The sequence below is a fragment of the Myotis davidii genome, unplaced genomic scaffold (genome assembly GCF_000327345.1).
Source record: "Myotis davidii unplaced genomic scaffold, ASM32734v1 scaffold142, whole genome shotgun sequence".
Classification (NCBI taxonomy): Eukaryota; Metazoa; Chordata; class Mammalia; order Chiroptera; family Vespertilionidae; genus Myotis; species Myotis davidii.
Window position 1 is genome coordinate 3,410,992 of NW_006294400.1, and position 16,858 is coordinate 3,427,849.

Below are 16,858 nucleotides of genomic sequence, written 5' to 3' on the forward strand. Positions count from 1 at the left end.
GCGGTTATAGACATCTTTGGGTCACAGTAGATGGTGATGCTATTAATTCCAGAGGAGTGTGGAATTGTGGGAGAAACCAGGGACATGGCGCAGTATCTTCATTGCTAGCGTTTCAAGAATTGTTAGAAGAGAAAGTTCAGGTCTAGAAGATGGGAACGTTCTCTCTACCTCCGGCAACAGAACTCACAGCTGTTACAAGTGAAAAGATGATATTCACTTAGTGCTAGAAGAAAACATAGTTTTGCCCTAGCCGGTTTGGCTCAGTGGATAGAGCGTGGGCCTGTGGACTGAAGGGTCCCAGGTTGGATTCTGGCCAAGGGCACATGCCCAGGTTGCGGGCTCGATTCCCAATGTGGGGCATGCAGGAGGCAGCCAATCAATGATTATCTTTCATCATTTATGTTTCTATCTCTCTCTCCCTCTCCCTCCCTCTCTGAAATCAATAAAAATATATTTTAAAAGAAAACATAGTTTTGGCATGGCTTTCTAGAGAACACTGTGCTTGGCTCTTATGAGCTTTCCAGCTCTACGACGACATTTTTTGGAAAGCCCCACTCTTGTAAATCCCCTTCATGCCCTTGCAAGTCTTGTTCAGACTTGTCCAGAGGAGGTGATTTGATACAAGTGAGGTATGCCGATGCTGAGGTCTCTGTGTTATTGCCTTACTTCTTTCTTCTATCGGAAGTTCCATCGATTATTTTTTCTTCAAGTTTTTTTACCATTTGCTTTGCGTATATTCAGTATAGATATATTTCCTACATCCCTCACCCCCTTTTTGCATTTATGTTGTACAATTTATCTGAATTCTTGGTGAGATAAATTGTATCTCTAAGAACATGCAAAAGGGCTATGTAATATTTTACCAGCAAAGAACTATTTTAAGCAATAGTAAAATACCTTGTATAATTCACTTTTCTAATTTGCCAAAAGGAAAATTGGCCTTAGGCCCGTTGGCTTAAAACACAACAGTTTGATTTGTGGAAATCATTTTCCATCCTAAGAGCAGACAACACACATCAATTGTTTCCCTGTGCTGCCTCCTAGAGCAGGGCAGAAGAACGAGGTACGATTATTTGGAACCAGGATGACTAAATCTCTTGCCTTAAAGACACTAAATTAGAATCAACGGACAACCCAAAATCTTGACCTCGTTTTCTGGAAGGACAGTTCAGATGGTGCGTTGTTTGTTTCTTAGTTCACATAGGGCAGGAGGGCCAGTCAAGGTAGCGATTGGTGACAACTCCTAAAATCAACAGCCAGTAGATTAAAACAAGAAAGTATTCCACAATATCACAGTTGTTTTATAAGGCAAAAGTCTCTTCTCAAAGGGACAAGTTCTCTCTGCACTCTCTCAATGCCTCAGCATTCTGTCAAAGCCAAGAGGAATGGACGTTCTAGCCCTCACCTCGGTGACTGTTGTCATTAAGCAGGACAACTCTCAACAATGAATCTTTCCACCGGCCCATCCTGTTTAGTAAAGGGAGATGTTACCCCGTAATCACTTGTCGTAGGAGCTGCAAACCCCAACTGTTGCAAATGGCTGAGGCTGACCCTGGTCAGAGTTAGATATGGAGAAGATAAAGCATGCAGAGGTCCTAACCTCTGTGCACTTTACTGCATTTAGCCACCAGGAAAAACAGTTTCTCTGGCAAGTGCGCAGAGTCGTGTCAATTAGTAAACATTTCTAAATAACTCCTGGGTCTAAGAGAAAATTTTTAAGTTTTGTCATGGAAAATGCCAAACATATACGAAAAATATACTGTTGTAAGGTTATTATCTGTGCAATGTAGGATGTAGAAAGCAGGAAGTGGACGTTGGGAATGTCAGGTTCACTTGATAAGGGCTAAGTGTGAAGAGGTGTGGTATTGATTGTAAAAGCCTTTGGTAAGTTGAGGATGCATATTGCTACTAGCAGCACTAAAAGAACAATAATGCAGAGGTATGAGCCAGAAGCCAATAGAGGACAGTACACTAAAATATATTAGATTAATTGAAAAGAAAGCGAGAGAGGAGCAGTAAAGGGCACGAACACAGAAGGGACAAACTGAAAACAAACAGAGCAAGGTGGAGACGCAAACCCAGAGGACCTGCGTGGACGAGGCAGAGATTACCACGGTGGATGAAAAAGCAAGACCTAGCCACGTGCTGGCTTTAAAGATGTGGTAAAATAAAAGGACAAAGGCACTGGGAAGCAGAGGAGAAGGAAAAGATATGGCTTGTCAGCACTAAGCACAAGGAAACAGGCTTGGTGATATTAATATATAAAAGATAAGGTTTCCAAACAAAGACTGTTCTTCCTGGAATGCTTTTCACCTTGTGTTTTTCTGCCTCATCTTCTCCTCTTCCTTATATATAGCCTTCACTCAAACATTACTCTCTCTGGGAAGTTTACTCTCACCCAGGATCCAGTCCTGTGGGCTCAAAAAGCACCCTTTATTTCTCGTGTCATTGTACTTATTCCACTATGTTTTAAGTATTTACCTGTCTTCTCTGTATTTTAAATATTTTTCTATCTGTAAGAGCTGAGGAGAAGGGACTTGTCTGTAGTTCTGTGTGTGTGTGTGTTTTCACCCTATTTCCAGCACTTAGCATAGTGCCAGATGCATCTAAGTTCTCAATAGATATTTGTTGAATGAATGAATTATGTAATGAACCAGTAAGAAATGTTAAGACTGTAGGTTATATGCAGAAATATTTGTAGAATAGGGTCAGAATAGGGTCAAAACAGCATATTTTCTTTTTTAATCTAATGACTAATTTTCCATTTATCTACCACAGACCTGAGTTGGTAGTTAAGAAGCTACGCTACTATGCAAGATTTATAGTAGTTTGTCTTCTTCTCAACAAAATGGATGTTGTAAAGGAACTGGTGAAGGTAAATGTACTTTAAAATATTTGAATATCTAATTGTGTGGACAATTTTGTTTTTTAAAAATAGATTTGAGGTTAAAATAGTTTTTGGTATGTCTAAATCATTACAGCATTAAAAGTGTGGTAACTTCTGCCAATGGCAATGATAAAAAAACTTTTTTCAACTCTCTTCATATTTCAAACACGGACTGACCAGAGACCATTATCTTAATTCCTTGCTTTTGTCCCTTCAGCACATTTTACATTTCACCACCCGTCGATGGATGGTCGGGAAATTCAGAAAAAAGTTAAAATATTTTGTTTAAAAGAAGATAGTTGAAAAGTTAGGTCAAGAAAAAGCACACAATGTTTGACAAAGGTATTGGGAAAGATTTTGGTTTTTTCCCATTCCTTTAATATTTCTGCATCACTGTCCTCCATTAACTCAGGCAGTTAAGTGTTAACGGCTTTCGGGATTCATTTACTATCTGTGATGATTGCATACATTCCAGCTGCACTCTGTATTCATTCATGGAGAAGTTTCAGTGGCATGCTTCTTAATTCTTGGTACTCAAGTATAACATGCTAGTTTTGACAAGTCTTCCTCTGTCTTCCTCCACTCCTAGTTACTATTAACTCTTTCCAGATAAAACCAGTATGCTATACTAGCAAATCCAAAGAAAATCAGCTAGATTGTATTAATTTTTTTAATGTTAAAAATTGGGGGGTTTACATGTAAGAGTTTTCTATTAATAAAGTCATTTCTTTCCTGGCTGGTGTGGCTCAGTGGTTGAGCATTGACCCATGAACCAGAAGTTCACAAGTTAGGGCACATGCCTGGGTGTGGGCTCAATCCCCAGTAAGGGGCGTACAGGAGGCAGCCGATCAATGATTCTCATCATTGATGTTTCTGTATCTCTCTCCCTCTCCCTTCCTCTTTGAAATAAATAAAAACATTAAAAATAAAATAAATTTTAAAATAAAGTCATACCTTACTCAGTATGGGTCTCTCGGGATTTCTGAAGATCTTACTGATGTGTGTCATTCTGGAGTTTTTGATTTTGAGATAAACCCATGTAGTTTTTGTTCTTTGTTTTTGGTTATAATTGAGACAGTATATTGATAATAAACTTCTTAACTATGTCAATTTCTCTCAGGAATGTAGTACCTCATAGCTGTCTTTTTTTGTCTATACCCATTTTCTTTGTGATACGTTAAAATCAGGAATTGTCTGATGAAATTGAAGATTACACTCACCGCTTTAATACTGAAGATCAAGTGGAGTGGAACCTGGTGCTTCAAGAAGTCGCAGCTTTTATCGAGGTCAGTGTTTGACAAGAAAGGTTGTCATAGTTACGGATAAGTAAATTCCTATGTGGTATACATTTTTACTGTGTGTATATATCAAAAAGGAATAACTTACTAGACTGACATTTTGTCTTGGCTATTCTCTCCAGGCAGACCCCGTAATGGTGTTGAATGATGATAATACCATCGTTATCACATCTAACCGCCTTGCTGAAACAGGAGCCCCACTGCTGGAACAGGGCATGATTGTGGGACAGCTGTCTCTGGCTGACGCGCTCATTATTGGTAATTGTAATAACCAGGTAAAGAATTGTGAAGGAAGTATGCCGAAAATCCACTTTGACAAATAGTGCTTTTTATTATTACAGGGTTATTATTAATTAACCCTGTTGTAAATATCCTAACATCCATTTGTGAGGAAATGTTAAATAAATTATGCTGTGTCCATTTATGGACTATGTTACAGACATTTAAGTGGTTTAGAAAGAATTTTTAATCGCAAAGGAAGATACTCATGATATGGTAAGGGAAAAGAAGTTTGTTATGGAGCTGGTATGTACACAAAATTACCCCGTGTGTTAAAACGTCGATACACACATATGCATAGGGAAAAGACCAAGGAGAAATTCACCAATATCATTAAAGGTTTACCTCTGCCTCTGAATAGCAGAATTATAGCTGATTTTTATTTTCTTCTTCACAACTTTCCAAATCTGTATATATTGTAATCAGGCAAAAAGAGAGGAGGGTTGTTGTTTTTCTAAAATACGTTTTTATTGATTTTTAGATGGAGAGAAGGGGAGAGAGAGAGAAACATCAATGAGAAAAACACATCTATCGGTTGCCTCCTGCACACCCCATACTGGGGATTGAGCCCACAACCTGGGCATGTGCCCTGACCAGGAATCAAACCCAGGACCTCATGGTCCATGGGATGATGCTCAATCCACTGAGTGACATCAGCTGGTCAGAGGAGGGGTTATTTTTAGGTACATTTGTCAAAAGCAAATTTCAAATATTTTTTCATGACAGAATAGTTGCATAATTAATTTAATGTACTGGAAATGTAATTTACTGGGAATATGGAATATTGGAAAAGTCACCAGTGAGGATATTTTTCTATGTGCATTACTTATACATTTTAATTTTGGATACTTCCTTACACCTATCATTTTTGTTATTGTTAACTTTTTCTAGTACTTTTCCAACTTTGGTTTTTATAGCCATTAATTCACAGATTTCTAAATTAGAATCTTTTAATTTAAATACAATGTTTTCTTTTCAAAGTAGAAAAAAGTATGCGTCTTAAACATTGTAAAGTACCAAAATGTAATGAAGAGGTTATAAAATATGGGCCACTGCCATATTTCAGCCTCACTGTTTTGCCAAAAATTAGCAAGTTTTATAGGATCTAAAATAGGTCTCTGTTTACATGACTACTTTTATTTGTTTCTAAGAGTACTTGAGGAAATTGATGGGTTGATAGGTATATAGATAGATGGAGAGATATGTGATAAAGCAAATATAGAAAAATGTTAATGTTGTAGGATCTAGTTGATAAGCATATTGGTGTTACTGTATAATTCTTTCAGTCTTCTATCTTTTGAAATTTTTGATCATAAAATCCTGGAAAAGAAAATACCTAGTGTCATTAAGTACACATGAGTGTCAAGATTAATAATATGATTAAAGACTTAAAGGTATGCGTGTTGCATCAATGGTCAGGTTTGTGTTCCTTGCAGGTTAAGTTCAGTGAACTAACTGTTGACATGTTCCGGATGTTACAAGCCCTGGAAAGGGAGCCAATGAATTTAGCTTCCCAGATGAATAAGTCAGGAATGCAGGTACCTTCTCCCTACTTTTGCAATTTTGGTAACACTCTTACTGCTTCTGCTCTGCATGGAATGCTATCATCCAACAAATGCTTTGAGTGTGAATAAAGAGCTCCCTTGCCCTGGTGGGGTGGCTCAGTAGGTTGGAATGTTGTCCTGATGCACCAGGGTTACAGGCTTGATCCCAGTCAGAGCACATGCAAGAGTCAACCAATGGATAGGTGAAGCAGTAGGTTGATGTTTTTCTCTCTCTCAAATCAATCAGTCAAATGTTTTTAGAAGAGCTCTCTTGTCAGCACATGCCAAGCTGGTGAAAGGGCAATGCTGGCAGGAGCAGAGACCGGGCAGCCCTCAAAGGCTGGCTCTGCTCCTGTCTGAGATGACTTTCCAAGTTGGCTCTTCAGAAGCTGGCACCACCAAGTTCTTTCTCTATCTCCTCTTTTTAGCCTTTGACTACCCCACCCCCACCCCCACCCCTGGAGCTCAGAGAACCTTCACCTCATCTAGGAGGTGCCAGATGGATTCAGGAAATACTTGCTAAGTTCTATTGCCGCCTTTGGTAGAAAGGTAATATGCACAGAAGACATAGGAAAAGACATACTAGTTAATATGAAATATTATGGAACCAGAAGAAACTTGCAACATGCATGAAGGGCAGGCTTTACTTCGAAGTCCCATGAATAAAGGTCCCTGGGTCTCATATATGACTATGTGTAGGTCTGTGGTGGGAGATGTTGTTTTGTATTTTCCAGATTATGGGGGGAAGTGCATCAGGGGGAAAAAAAAAAAGAGCTCTCTTGATGAAGAATAGGAAATATAGATAAGCATAATAATAGTAACAAAAATATATTTGATGAAGAGGATAGTAAAAATAGGCATTGATAATTCATCTGTCAAATACAGCTTATATGGATATTATTTTCTGTGTGTAAATACAGGAATCAGCTGACAAGCCTACCAGGCGAGAAAATCCCCACAAGTACCTGCTCTACAAACCCACCTTCAGCCAACTGTACACGTTCTTAGCAGCATCTTTTAAGGTATATTTGACCCCGTATGTTTACTGTATGGGAAAGGTGTGCCCTGCATGTATCTGAGTGTCACTCTTCTCTTTGAATATCTGAGTGAAGAATTTAAGTAAAGTAGGAAATTGAAACTGCCTTTAGTGGGTCTCAACCTTCCTAACGCCGCGACCCTTTAATACAATTCCTCATGTTAGGGTGACCCCCAACCATAAAATTATTTTTGTTGCTACTTCATAACTGTAATTTTGCTACTGTTATGAATCGTCATGTAAATATCAGACATGCAGGATGTATTGTCATTGTTCGCGACCCGCAGGTTGAGAACTGCAGCTTAGAATATCCTAATCATAGTTATTTTCAGAATGGAAATTGCTTACAGGCTCTGAATGCTTATTGCCATTACTTAATGAGATTTTTGCTTAATTACTTTCCTTTCTCCAGGTTTTTATTACTAAACTACTGTAGGTATAAGAGTCAGTGCAGAACTTAAAAAATCCGGAGCAGGTTGCTCAGACCTGCTCGGAAATATTTTGGTCATTGAAAGAGCTATGAGGAGCAGGGAATTCCTCCCAAAGTTTAATAGTGAAAGCCATAGATGGGAGTTTGTCTTTTAGACGTCTCTATAGTCAGGATATTTACTTCTCCATTTCAAGTTTTCCAGAGGACATTTTCTAGATGATGGGCGTTTTAAAGCAGAGAATGTCTTAAAAACGTTTGGCAGTCATTGTAGATTGTAGATTATCATGAATCTTGGCTGGGTAGACAGGAGTTGGAACCAGCAAGAGTGGCTCTTCTCTTGGAGAAGACAGTAGTATGTCAGATTAGGTGCTTGTTTTCCTCACACCTTTGAAGTGTCATGAGCTTTAAATGAAACTGTTGTTTTCCCTGTTTGTTGTTTTGTATATGTGATTTTTTAAATTCCAGGAGCTGCCTGCCAATAGCGTGCTTCTGATTTACCTGTCAGCCACTGGCGTTTTCCCAACAGGTCGTTCTGATAGTGAAGGTACAATAAAGGAATGCTCCTGTGTGAGCCGGGCTTGAATTCTCTTTATTTTCTACAAGACGGTGGCCTGTAGCCCACAGACCATCTCCAGCTTTCTAGAGAGGCTTCTAAATTGGAAACCTGGTCTATTTGTTGAATTGGCAATGTTATAGATACCTCAGTCTATTTTATTTGCTGAAATATTATACATTGAACTCCACAAATCATCAGCAAATTCACATACTAACTGTGTGTGCCTCACTATCAGATTTGCCAGAAGCACACATACATATGAAATAACGAAGCCTAATGATCTACTTCACATCATTAAAATTTTCTGAGCCTTCAGTGCTTTAGGGAATCTGGTCAGCGGCTTCATGTGGCTGAAAGTCTTTGTAGAAATCAGTACACTTTTGTAACTGTGAAAGTTCAAGTCCTTGTCATGATTTTGTTTTCTGTCCTTTCTTTATTTGGTTTTTATGGATTCAACCTATAGAATATTGGGATGCTGTTTCAGAATAAAAACTTAAAACTGTCCAGAATAAATGAGTCCAGAATATATGAAATTGGTCAGAATAGGTGAGTAACTGGGATGTAAATGAGGCATTTAAATCTCTGTCTGGACAAAAAAAAATTTTTTTTTCCTTAACATCCTTAACATTTTCCTCCTCATGTTTGTTGAAATTTGCATTCCTTTATACAATGCATGTCCCTGCCATCTTCCTTGCATGACCTACAGAACCTCTTAATGTGGTAAAATGAAAACAAAACAAAATAAACCTCAAAGCCTTTTCATTGCAGTGCTCTTTTAAGGGATAAAATATAACAGCATTAAATGTGGTGTGAAGTCATAAACTAATTTCTTGTAGTAAAGTTTATTTTATTTATAAATAATTATTTCTATTTTTCTACTGTTGAATCAGATTTTCTGGGCCCCTGCTTAATATATTGACCCCATTTTACTTTTTTCAAAGTACATTAGTACTGCAATAGGCACTAATTGAGTAATCCTTTGAGAGAAATTATTCCTAACACCCCTCGGTTGCTGTGCCATTTAGACAGGAGTTTAACTAACTGATATAACCAGTGGGCAAAGGCTAACTTCAAAACTGATATAAAAGTGATAATGGATTTTTTCACACACTGAAACTTGTTAATTATTTTCTTAAAAATAAAGATTTTTTTCAATGAGAATTTTCAAGTTTTATTCCACATTTTTTTCTAAATTTTACAATTAATGGCTTACTTATACTTCTATTTAAGAAATTATTAGGACATCAGTCAGCAATTTTTCACATAAATAGTTTTGTTAAACCTGAGGTTTTAATTTTGCTTGAAATGTCAAGATCATTTTGAGCATCTCAGATCTGCATCACTTTTATTGCCCGGAATAATGGGGTGCCATGGATTCTTGTTTTGTTTCTCATTGTATTCTGTTTGAAGAACTGATGAGTAATTAAATGATTTTTTTAAAATGTTGAAGTAGGCAACATGCTGAAATCATTTAAATACTGTATTAAAGGAGAATGTTAAATTTTAAAATAATTAAAATGTTTTGTAATTATCTTCCACTTGTATCAGGGAGAGATTCACATAATACCTTTGAACATCAGAATCATGTTACTCTCTGATTGAAGTCTAGGATTCTTCCCTTTGTTTTCATAGGTCCTTATGATTTTGGAGGGGTTCTTACTAATAGTAATCGGGATATTATAAATGGAGATGCCATGCACAAACGCAATCAATCCCACAAAGAAATGCACTGGTATGTATTCTAGTGTCTCCCTATCATAAAAATTGTAGTTCTCTCTTATGAAATATTAAGTGAAATGGGGACTTTTCTGGTACTAGAAATGTTCTCCTAGGCTACTGTTAATAACACTTATTTGGATTCTAGCAATACTTCCATCTTGACTATCCTAGGAAATTAGAACTTTGAGCTAATACATATATATTTTAAATTTTTCATTGAGTATCAGTTATACGTCAGGCGCTGTACACACACACACACACACACACACACACACACACACACACACATTGTCCACTAAGCTAGAAAGAGCATACACACCAAGATTGTGATCTTCTTAGGCAGTGGCTCTCAAATTCTTGTTACTGGACTTTTAGCCTTTGGGTCTAGTAGATCGTCTATGGGCCAGCGAATCTAGATGTTTAAGAAGCACCCAACTGATTCTGATGCAATATCCAGAGAAAACATAAAGAATAGTAAAGGGAAGCCCCTATTATTTTCTGAAATATTAAGATATAGCTTGACAATAGGTATAGATTTTGAAAAACTCATTGAAATACAAATCTGGTTGTGTTTTACATGTTTGTCTTAAAAATATGTTTTTAAATGGGCTTTTAAATACTAAAGTACCTAAATGCTGACTTCTGAGATTTTCACGTTGTATGTTTAGATATTCTTGGGAAATAATTATCTCTGAATTTTTTTCCAAATAAAACTTAATACAGAGATTTTTTTGTTTTTTGCTTAATTAATCTTTGTTTTTCTCTCGTGCTACAATGAAAAGGAGACGTGAGCAGACCAAACTGAAGAAGAAAAATTCTAAGACTTGGAGGTATAGTTACTCAGTTATTTATCATTATTATTGTTTTCCCAGCCTCCATCCTGGAGATCTCTACCCCTTCACGAGGAAGCCCCTGTTTATCATCGTGGATTCATCCAATAGTGTCGCATATAAGGTGAGTTCCATGAGCGCCAGGGCACGTGTTAGACATTATGGCAGCACCCCGAGGTAACCAGTCTTAACATGTGCCTTGTTATTTTGCTTTATTTTATTTCATTTTACACAGTTTGTATTTAGTCTTTCTTTTCTTTTGAGGTTGTGCATGCTAGTCAGGATCTGGTGCTATGAATAGAAACAAGAAGAAAACGCATGAATGGACACTCAGTGGAAAATAATAAATCCTCCTGCAGGAAAAAAAATTCAAGATTCCCAAGATCTCTGGTGGAAGGTTGACTTTTGTTGTATAACCCAGAATAATTTTCTTTTATAGAGGTAGAAGTATGTGGGCACATTTTATTTTCTAGTTTTGAGACCTTTTCCCCATCTACGCACTTGAGCTGCTATGGTTTAAGTGCCATGTCTTACAGTTACAGCCTTTGAATATCAAAATAGTTTTACATGCACTTATGTAAAAAATTGTGAAGAATAAGTAAAATGCTGAAATAAGTGACAAGGATATAACTTGAAAATCCTTTGTTTTATATTTTGCTATTGAAGCAATGTTTTTCAGTGATTATATAAAGAACAGCAGCAAAACACTTTAAAGTAGGATAGCAGATTTCAAACTATAGTAATTTACAGGAAAATAAAAACAGAATTTTTGGAGTCCTTTGTATGTGGTTGGAATATTTCATTAGTGAACAATATGTTCAGAAATATGCTTGGCTCTGCATATTAAAACTGCCAATTAAAACTATTTTTGTTGTGCATGTTCATATAATTAGATGGAGAAGCAAGCATTGGTAGGTTTATTTCAGGAGAGCAGTGGAAGTGTCTGGTAGCCACGGGAGCTGACCTCAAGCATATATTTTTCATCTAATTTTTATGTTTAGTTTCACTTTTTAAAGTCTGAATTCCAAGAGCAGCCAACCTACCCTAAACTTTTCAGCTTATTGCCTGAAAAGTCAAGTTTACAACTTTGATTTTGGGGAAAACTAGCTGACACTTTTCTTAAATGTGGTGTATGTTGTTGTTTTTAATCTTTTTGAAGGGGTGAGAGGCTGCTGAAGGAAAAGTTTATTAGCTATCCCTTTTAAACTTATAAAACCAGCGGAGTCCAGGCATTGGTGTCTTCACAGAATTCCCAAGAAGCATCTGTGTCTTTGTCAAAGGAATTGTTTGCTACAGTTTAAAGATGTGACAGGATATGTTGATGCACCCGGTCAAATGTATTGTGCATAAGCTCCAGCATGCATTGGGAGTGTTCTAGCAACCTAGTAACGTCTCTCAACCTACCTGGATATTATTTGATAGCACCTTTTATAATGTCAAAATACCGCCGAACCGGTTAGGCTCAGTGGATAGAGCGTCAGCCTGTGGACTGAAGGGTCCCAGGTTCGATTCCGGTCAAGGGCATATACCTGCACAGTGCACGGGATGATGCTCCAACCAGCTGAGCCACGCCAGCCAGGACTGACAGTGATCACTTTAAAAGTTCTCCCTGCTGTCTGTTTCCTCCAGGCTGACGTGTTTCTGTTTGTTTTGCCTGCATATATCATATTAGAGACTTTCCTCAGAGTATTGTAATTTTTGCCTTTCTGCTCAGATTTAAGAGTGGAAGCTAGGAAAACAGAATCTCTGAGGTGGTGAATAGGGCTTGTCATGCTGAGCTGCGCAGTCTAGTTGGGCCAGTTAGTTGGTTAGTCTCTGATGTGTCTTTAGGTCTGTCTTCATGGCCTCGTTATATTCCCCAGAGCAGACTCCACTGTTCTGCCTGGAATGTAAAGGTTTGATTATCAGCACTAGGCTGTTTTCCCTCAAGACCATGTGTATGTGTTACATGTGTATATACATGTATCCTTATGTCCCGAGGCCTCACACCTAAAAGTTTCTTAGTAAATATTGTTGAATGCTTAGGTGCAGATAGGTACTATTACCCTTATAGTTGAGGAAACTTTGCCTATGGAGATGAACTAACCTGCCTCACTGATCCCAGCAGTTTTTGTAATTCCAAAACCCCAGCTCTTTCCACTTTGTAAAAGAGGAGCTTTGCGTGCTCGTCTGAGCCTCATTGCAGAGGAGAGTGACGGAAAGGCCAAGATCTGTGTAACATCTGGCCTACGTGTGGCTCTCAGATTTCCACTAGAGAAGAGGCAAGTAGAAGTGGCCTTGTCTGTACTAAGGTAGTACTAGTGGGAGTGAAAAAAAAAAAAATCGCATGGTCATTCTGAGCACTTCTTTTAGTTCTGCCTTCTTTTTTTTGAAAGAACAACCTTTGAGTGTTTTAGTAATTATGACAAGGCTGGATCCCTTCCAGTGAACATGAATTACTCATTTGTCAGACAGTCATATTTATCTAAACAGCCTATCCTCGTTGACTGATGGCTGCAGGTTGCTGCAGTCTAGTAAGGCAGCCACTCTCCTAGCAAGATTGTGAAAGCTCTTCTGCCAGGCAGCCTCACACATTCTGTTTCTTTCCTGCTCCTTTGAAAGTTTTTGGCATTCTGTAGTTACACTGTGAGTTCTAGGTTTTGTTTCTTTCTTTTTTTTTAATATGTTTTATTGATTTTTTACAGAGAGGAAGGGAGAGAGATAGAGAGTCAGAAACATCGATGAGCGAGAAACATCAATCAGCCGCCTCCTGCACATCCCCCAGCGGGGATGTGCCCGCAACCCAGGTACATGCCCTTGACCAGAATCGAACCTGGGACCTTTCAGTCCACAGGCCGACGCTCTATCCACTGAGCCAAACTGGTTTCGGCTAGGTTTTGTTTCTTTAGAGTTAATCTACTGGGACTTGTTAGACTTCTTGAATGGGAAGGTTGGGGTTTTTCATTAATGCTGGAAAATTCTCAGTCATTGTCTCCTCAAACACTGGCTGTATCCCAACTTTTCTCTCATCTCCTTCTGGAACTTTGATTATATACATACTAGAGGCCCGATGCATGAAATTCGTGTGTGGGGGGGGGTGTCTCTCAGCCCGGCCAGGCCTTCTCACAATCTGGGACCCCTTGGGGGGATGTCCGACTGCCGGTTTAGGCCCAGAAAGACAATGGGCCTAAACCGGCAGACAGACATTCCTCTCACAATCCGGGATCCCTTGCTCCTAACCGCCCTTCTGCTTGCTCCTTACCACTTGGCTTGCCACTCCTTAATGCTGCCATGGAGGCAGGAGAGGCTCCTGCCACCACCGCTGCACTTACCAGCTGTGAGCCCGGCTTCTGATGGAGCGGTGCTCCAGCTGTGGGAGCGCACTGACCACCAGCGGGCAGCTCCTGCATTGAGTGTCTGCCCCTGGTGGTCAGTGTGTGTCATAGCAACTGGTCATTCAGGTTCTGCTGTAATGGTCGCTGGGCTTTTATTATATAGACTAGTACATAGCATTCTCACTGTCTTCTACATCTCTTAACTTCTATATTTTCCAACTTTTTTTTCTGTGTTTGAGATTTGGATAATTTCTTCTGAGCTATCTTTCAATTTACAAATTCTTTCTTCAGCAGTGACTAACTTGCTACTAAACCCATATGAGTTATATGTTGGTTGTGGTTATTTTCATTTCTAGAAGTTCTCTGGTTCTTGGCTCCTGGGTCTAAGCATATAGTCATACTCACATCAGTGTATGTATTACAGTAAAGGGATACAGAGCAAAATTAGCAAAGGAAAAAGGTCCATAGGATGAAGTCCAGAGCAAAATAGGCTCAAACTTCCAAGAGTTTTCTCCCACAGTCACACAGGATGTCCCTACTTCCCCAGCAACAAGTTGAGACAGCACGGCTGAAGTGTCTACCAGGGCAGCTCATGAGGGACTTGTTGCCCAGGATGTTTATTGGAGAGTGATCACACCAAATGCCAATCTCCCAGAAAGAAAGCAGGTGTTCAACATAAACCATCTTGTTTGCACAGTCTGGGTAATGTGAGCCATTCTTATCGGTTCTGCTAATGGTGGCAACTCACCCAAATCTAAGTTCCCAGAAGCCAGCCAAGGGCCGAACCTTGTAAGCAGTCCTTTCAAAGGATAGCAGTCAGGTTTCTTATGCTAACCCTAACTCTTTTTACACAGTTTGTAAAAAAATCAGATGAGAAGTTGATCAGCAAGGGAAGCAAAGAAAAAGGAAGCCGTGGGACATAAGTAGCGGCAGTGTTCCTTTTGGCACTAGCCAAGAGCAAGAGCCTCACGGCCAAGGATGCAGAGGCCGTCCGCAGTGTGGGAGAGTGCCCACGCTGCCTTATCTGACGGGTGCGCCTTAATGTCATTCAACTTACTCCCTTTGTCTTGATTACAAGAAATTTCTCATTTATTTTAACTATTTGTTTTAGTGTTTGTATTGATATTTACAAAGTCATAAAATCAAAAAGGCATATAGTGAAATCTCTTCATCCCTCCCAGACCCAGTTCACTCAGTTGCTGGCTCTCCCTACAAGTGATCACTGTTGTCTGTTTCTTATTTATCCTTCTAGAAAAAAAATTTAAATGTCTATATAAGCCAAAACACATACATAGCCTTTAGTCTTCTTTGCTGTATAAATGGTAGTAACATGACATACACAACTGCTCTATCTTACTTGTTTTCACTACTAAGAAATGTTGGAGATCTATCCATGTCCATTCATAAAGAACTTAATTCTTTCTTGTAGCTGCATAGTATCCTGTGGTATGGTTGTGCCATAATTTATTCTACCAGTCTGTTATTGCTGGTCATTTGGTTGTTTCCAATCCTTTACTATTAGTAACAATGCTACATGAAACAATTTAGGACTTACAGGTTTGAGAGTAATATTGACAGGGTAAGTTCCAAGTTGTGGAATTGCTGTGTTAATGGAATATGCATTTGAATTTAATAGATCCTGCCAAATTGTCTCCTAAAAATTTTGTACTAATATATACTCCTATTTGTGGGTATTTGATTTCCCATATTTCTGCCAATAGCATATATTTTCACCTTTTGGTATATGTGCTGCCCAAGAGAGCACTATATTTTTAAACTTGTAGAAATTTTACTAAACTGATAAATTAAAAATGGTAATTTAGTGTAGCTTTGATTTTCTTTTATCAGTAAGATTGAGTACCTTTCATACATTTGAACCAATTGTATTCAGTTTTCTATTAATTCTCTTGTTATCTTTCACCCATTTTTCTATTGAGTCAGTAGACTTTTTCTTATGGATTGGGAGAAGTTATTTCTATATTAAAGAGATTAATCCTTTGTAATGTGAGTTGCAAATATATATCCCAGAACATCATTTGGCTCCTGATTTAGTTTATGCTGTATTTTACTATATATAAGCCTTTGATTTTTGTGACTAGGTTTATTAATCATAATCATAATAGGAAGATCTTCTAGGTTACAAAAATAACCCTTTCTTATATTTCTTTCAGTACTTTTATTGTTTAACTAGAGGCCCAGTGCACAAAATTCATGCACTGCGGGGGGGGGGCGGTCCCCTCAGCCCAGCCTGTGCCCTCTCACAGTCCAGGACCCCTTGGGGGATATCCACCTCCCGGCTTAGACCCGATCCCCGGAGGTCAGACATCCCTCTCACAGTCTGGGACTCTCACAGTTCGGGACCCCTTGCTCCTTACAGCCCACCTGCAACAGAGATGGGAGAGGCTCCCGCCACCGCTACTGCGCTCCTCAGTCATGAGCCCAGCTTCTGGCTGAGTGGTGCTCCCCCTGTGGGAACACACTGACCACCAGGGGGCAGCTTCTGCATTGAGCGTCTGCCCCCTGGTGGTCAGTGCATGTCATAGTGACCAGTCATTCTGCCGGTTGTTCCACCGTTCAGTTGATTTGCATATTAGAGTTTTATTATATAGGATATTTTACATTTAAATCTTTGACATATTTTATCCAAGTGTGTGTTGGAAGTATAGAGCCAACTTTTTTTTCTACATGGCTATCCAGTTTTTCCTACCAATTTGAATTGTCATCCTTATCATATATATTCAGCCCTATCTGTTTTGTGATCTAATTCTGTACTCTCCATTCTCTTCCATTGGTCTTCTGCCCACTCTTAGGCCAGGGCCACATATTTTTAATTACTGAGGCTTTAAAGTATGTTTTAATATCTGATGAATCTTGTTCTCTCTCATCTCTTCTTTTGAATGCAGAGTTTTCCTGACTCGTCTACTTTTTCTTTATGAACTTTAGAATTTTTTTTTCAGTTGCAGGG

At 38.7% G+C, this 16,858-nt stretch overlaps 1 protein-coding gene across 1 annotated transcript in view; it reads left to right on the top strand.

Annotated features, from left to right (window-relative positions):
* Window positions 1–16,858, top strand: part of SCAI (suppressor of cancer cell invasion) — a 71,084-nt gene that overhangs the window by 44,406 nt on the left and 9,820 nt on the right. The window contains exons 6-13 of the mRNA XM_006768641.2: window positions 2,779–2,875; window positions 4,075–4,173; window positions 4,308–4,460; window positions 5,901–6,002; window positions 6,929–7,030; window positions 7,940–8,018; window positions 9,663–9,762; window positions 10,622–10,703. Coding sequence (XP_006768704.1) covers window positions 2,779–2,875; window positions 4,075–4,173; window positions 4,308–4,460; window positions 5,901–6,002; window positions 6,929–7,030; window positions 7,940–8,018; window positions 9,663–9,762; window positions 10,622–10,703 — 814 coding nt within the window. The remainder of the gene's footprint in view (window positions 1–2,778; window positions 2,876–4,074; window positions 4,174–4,307; window positions 4,461–5,900; window positions 6,003–6,928; window positions 7,031–7,939; window positions 8,019–9,662; window positions 9,763–10,621; window positions 10,704–16,858) is intronic.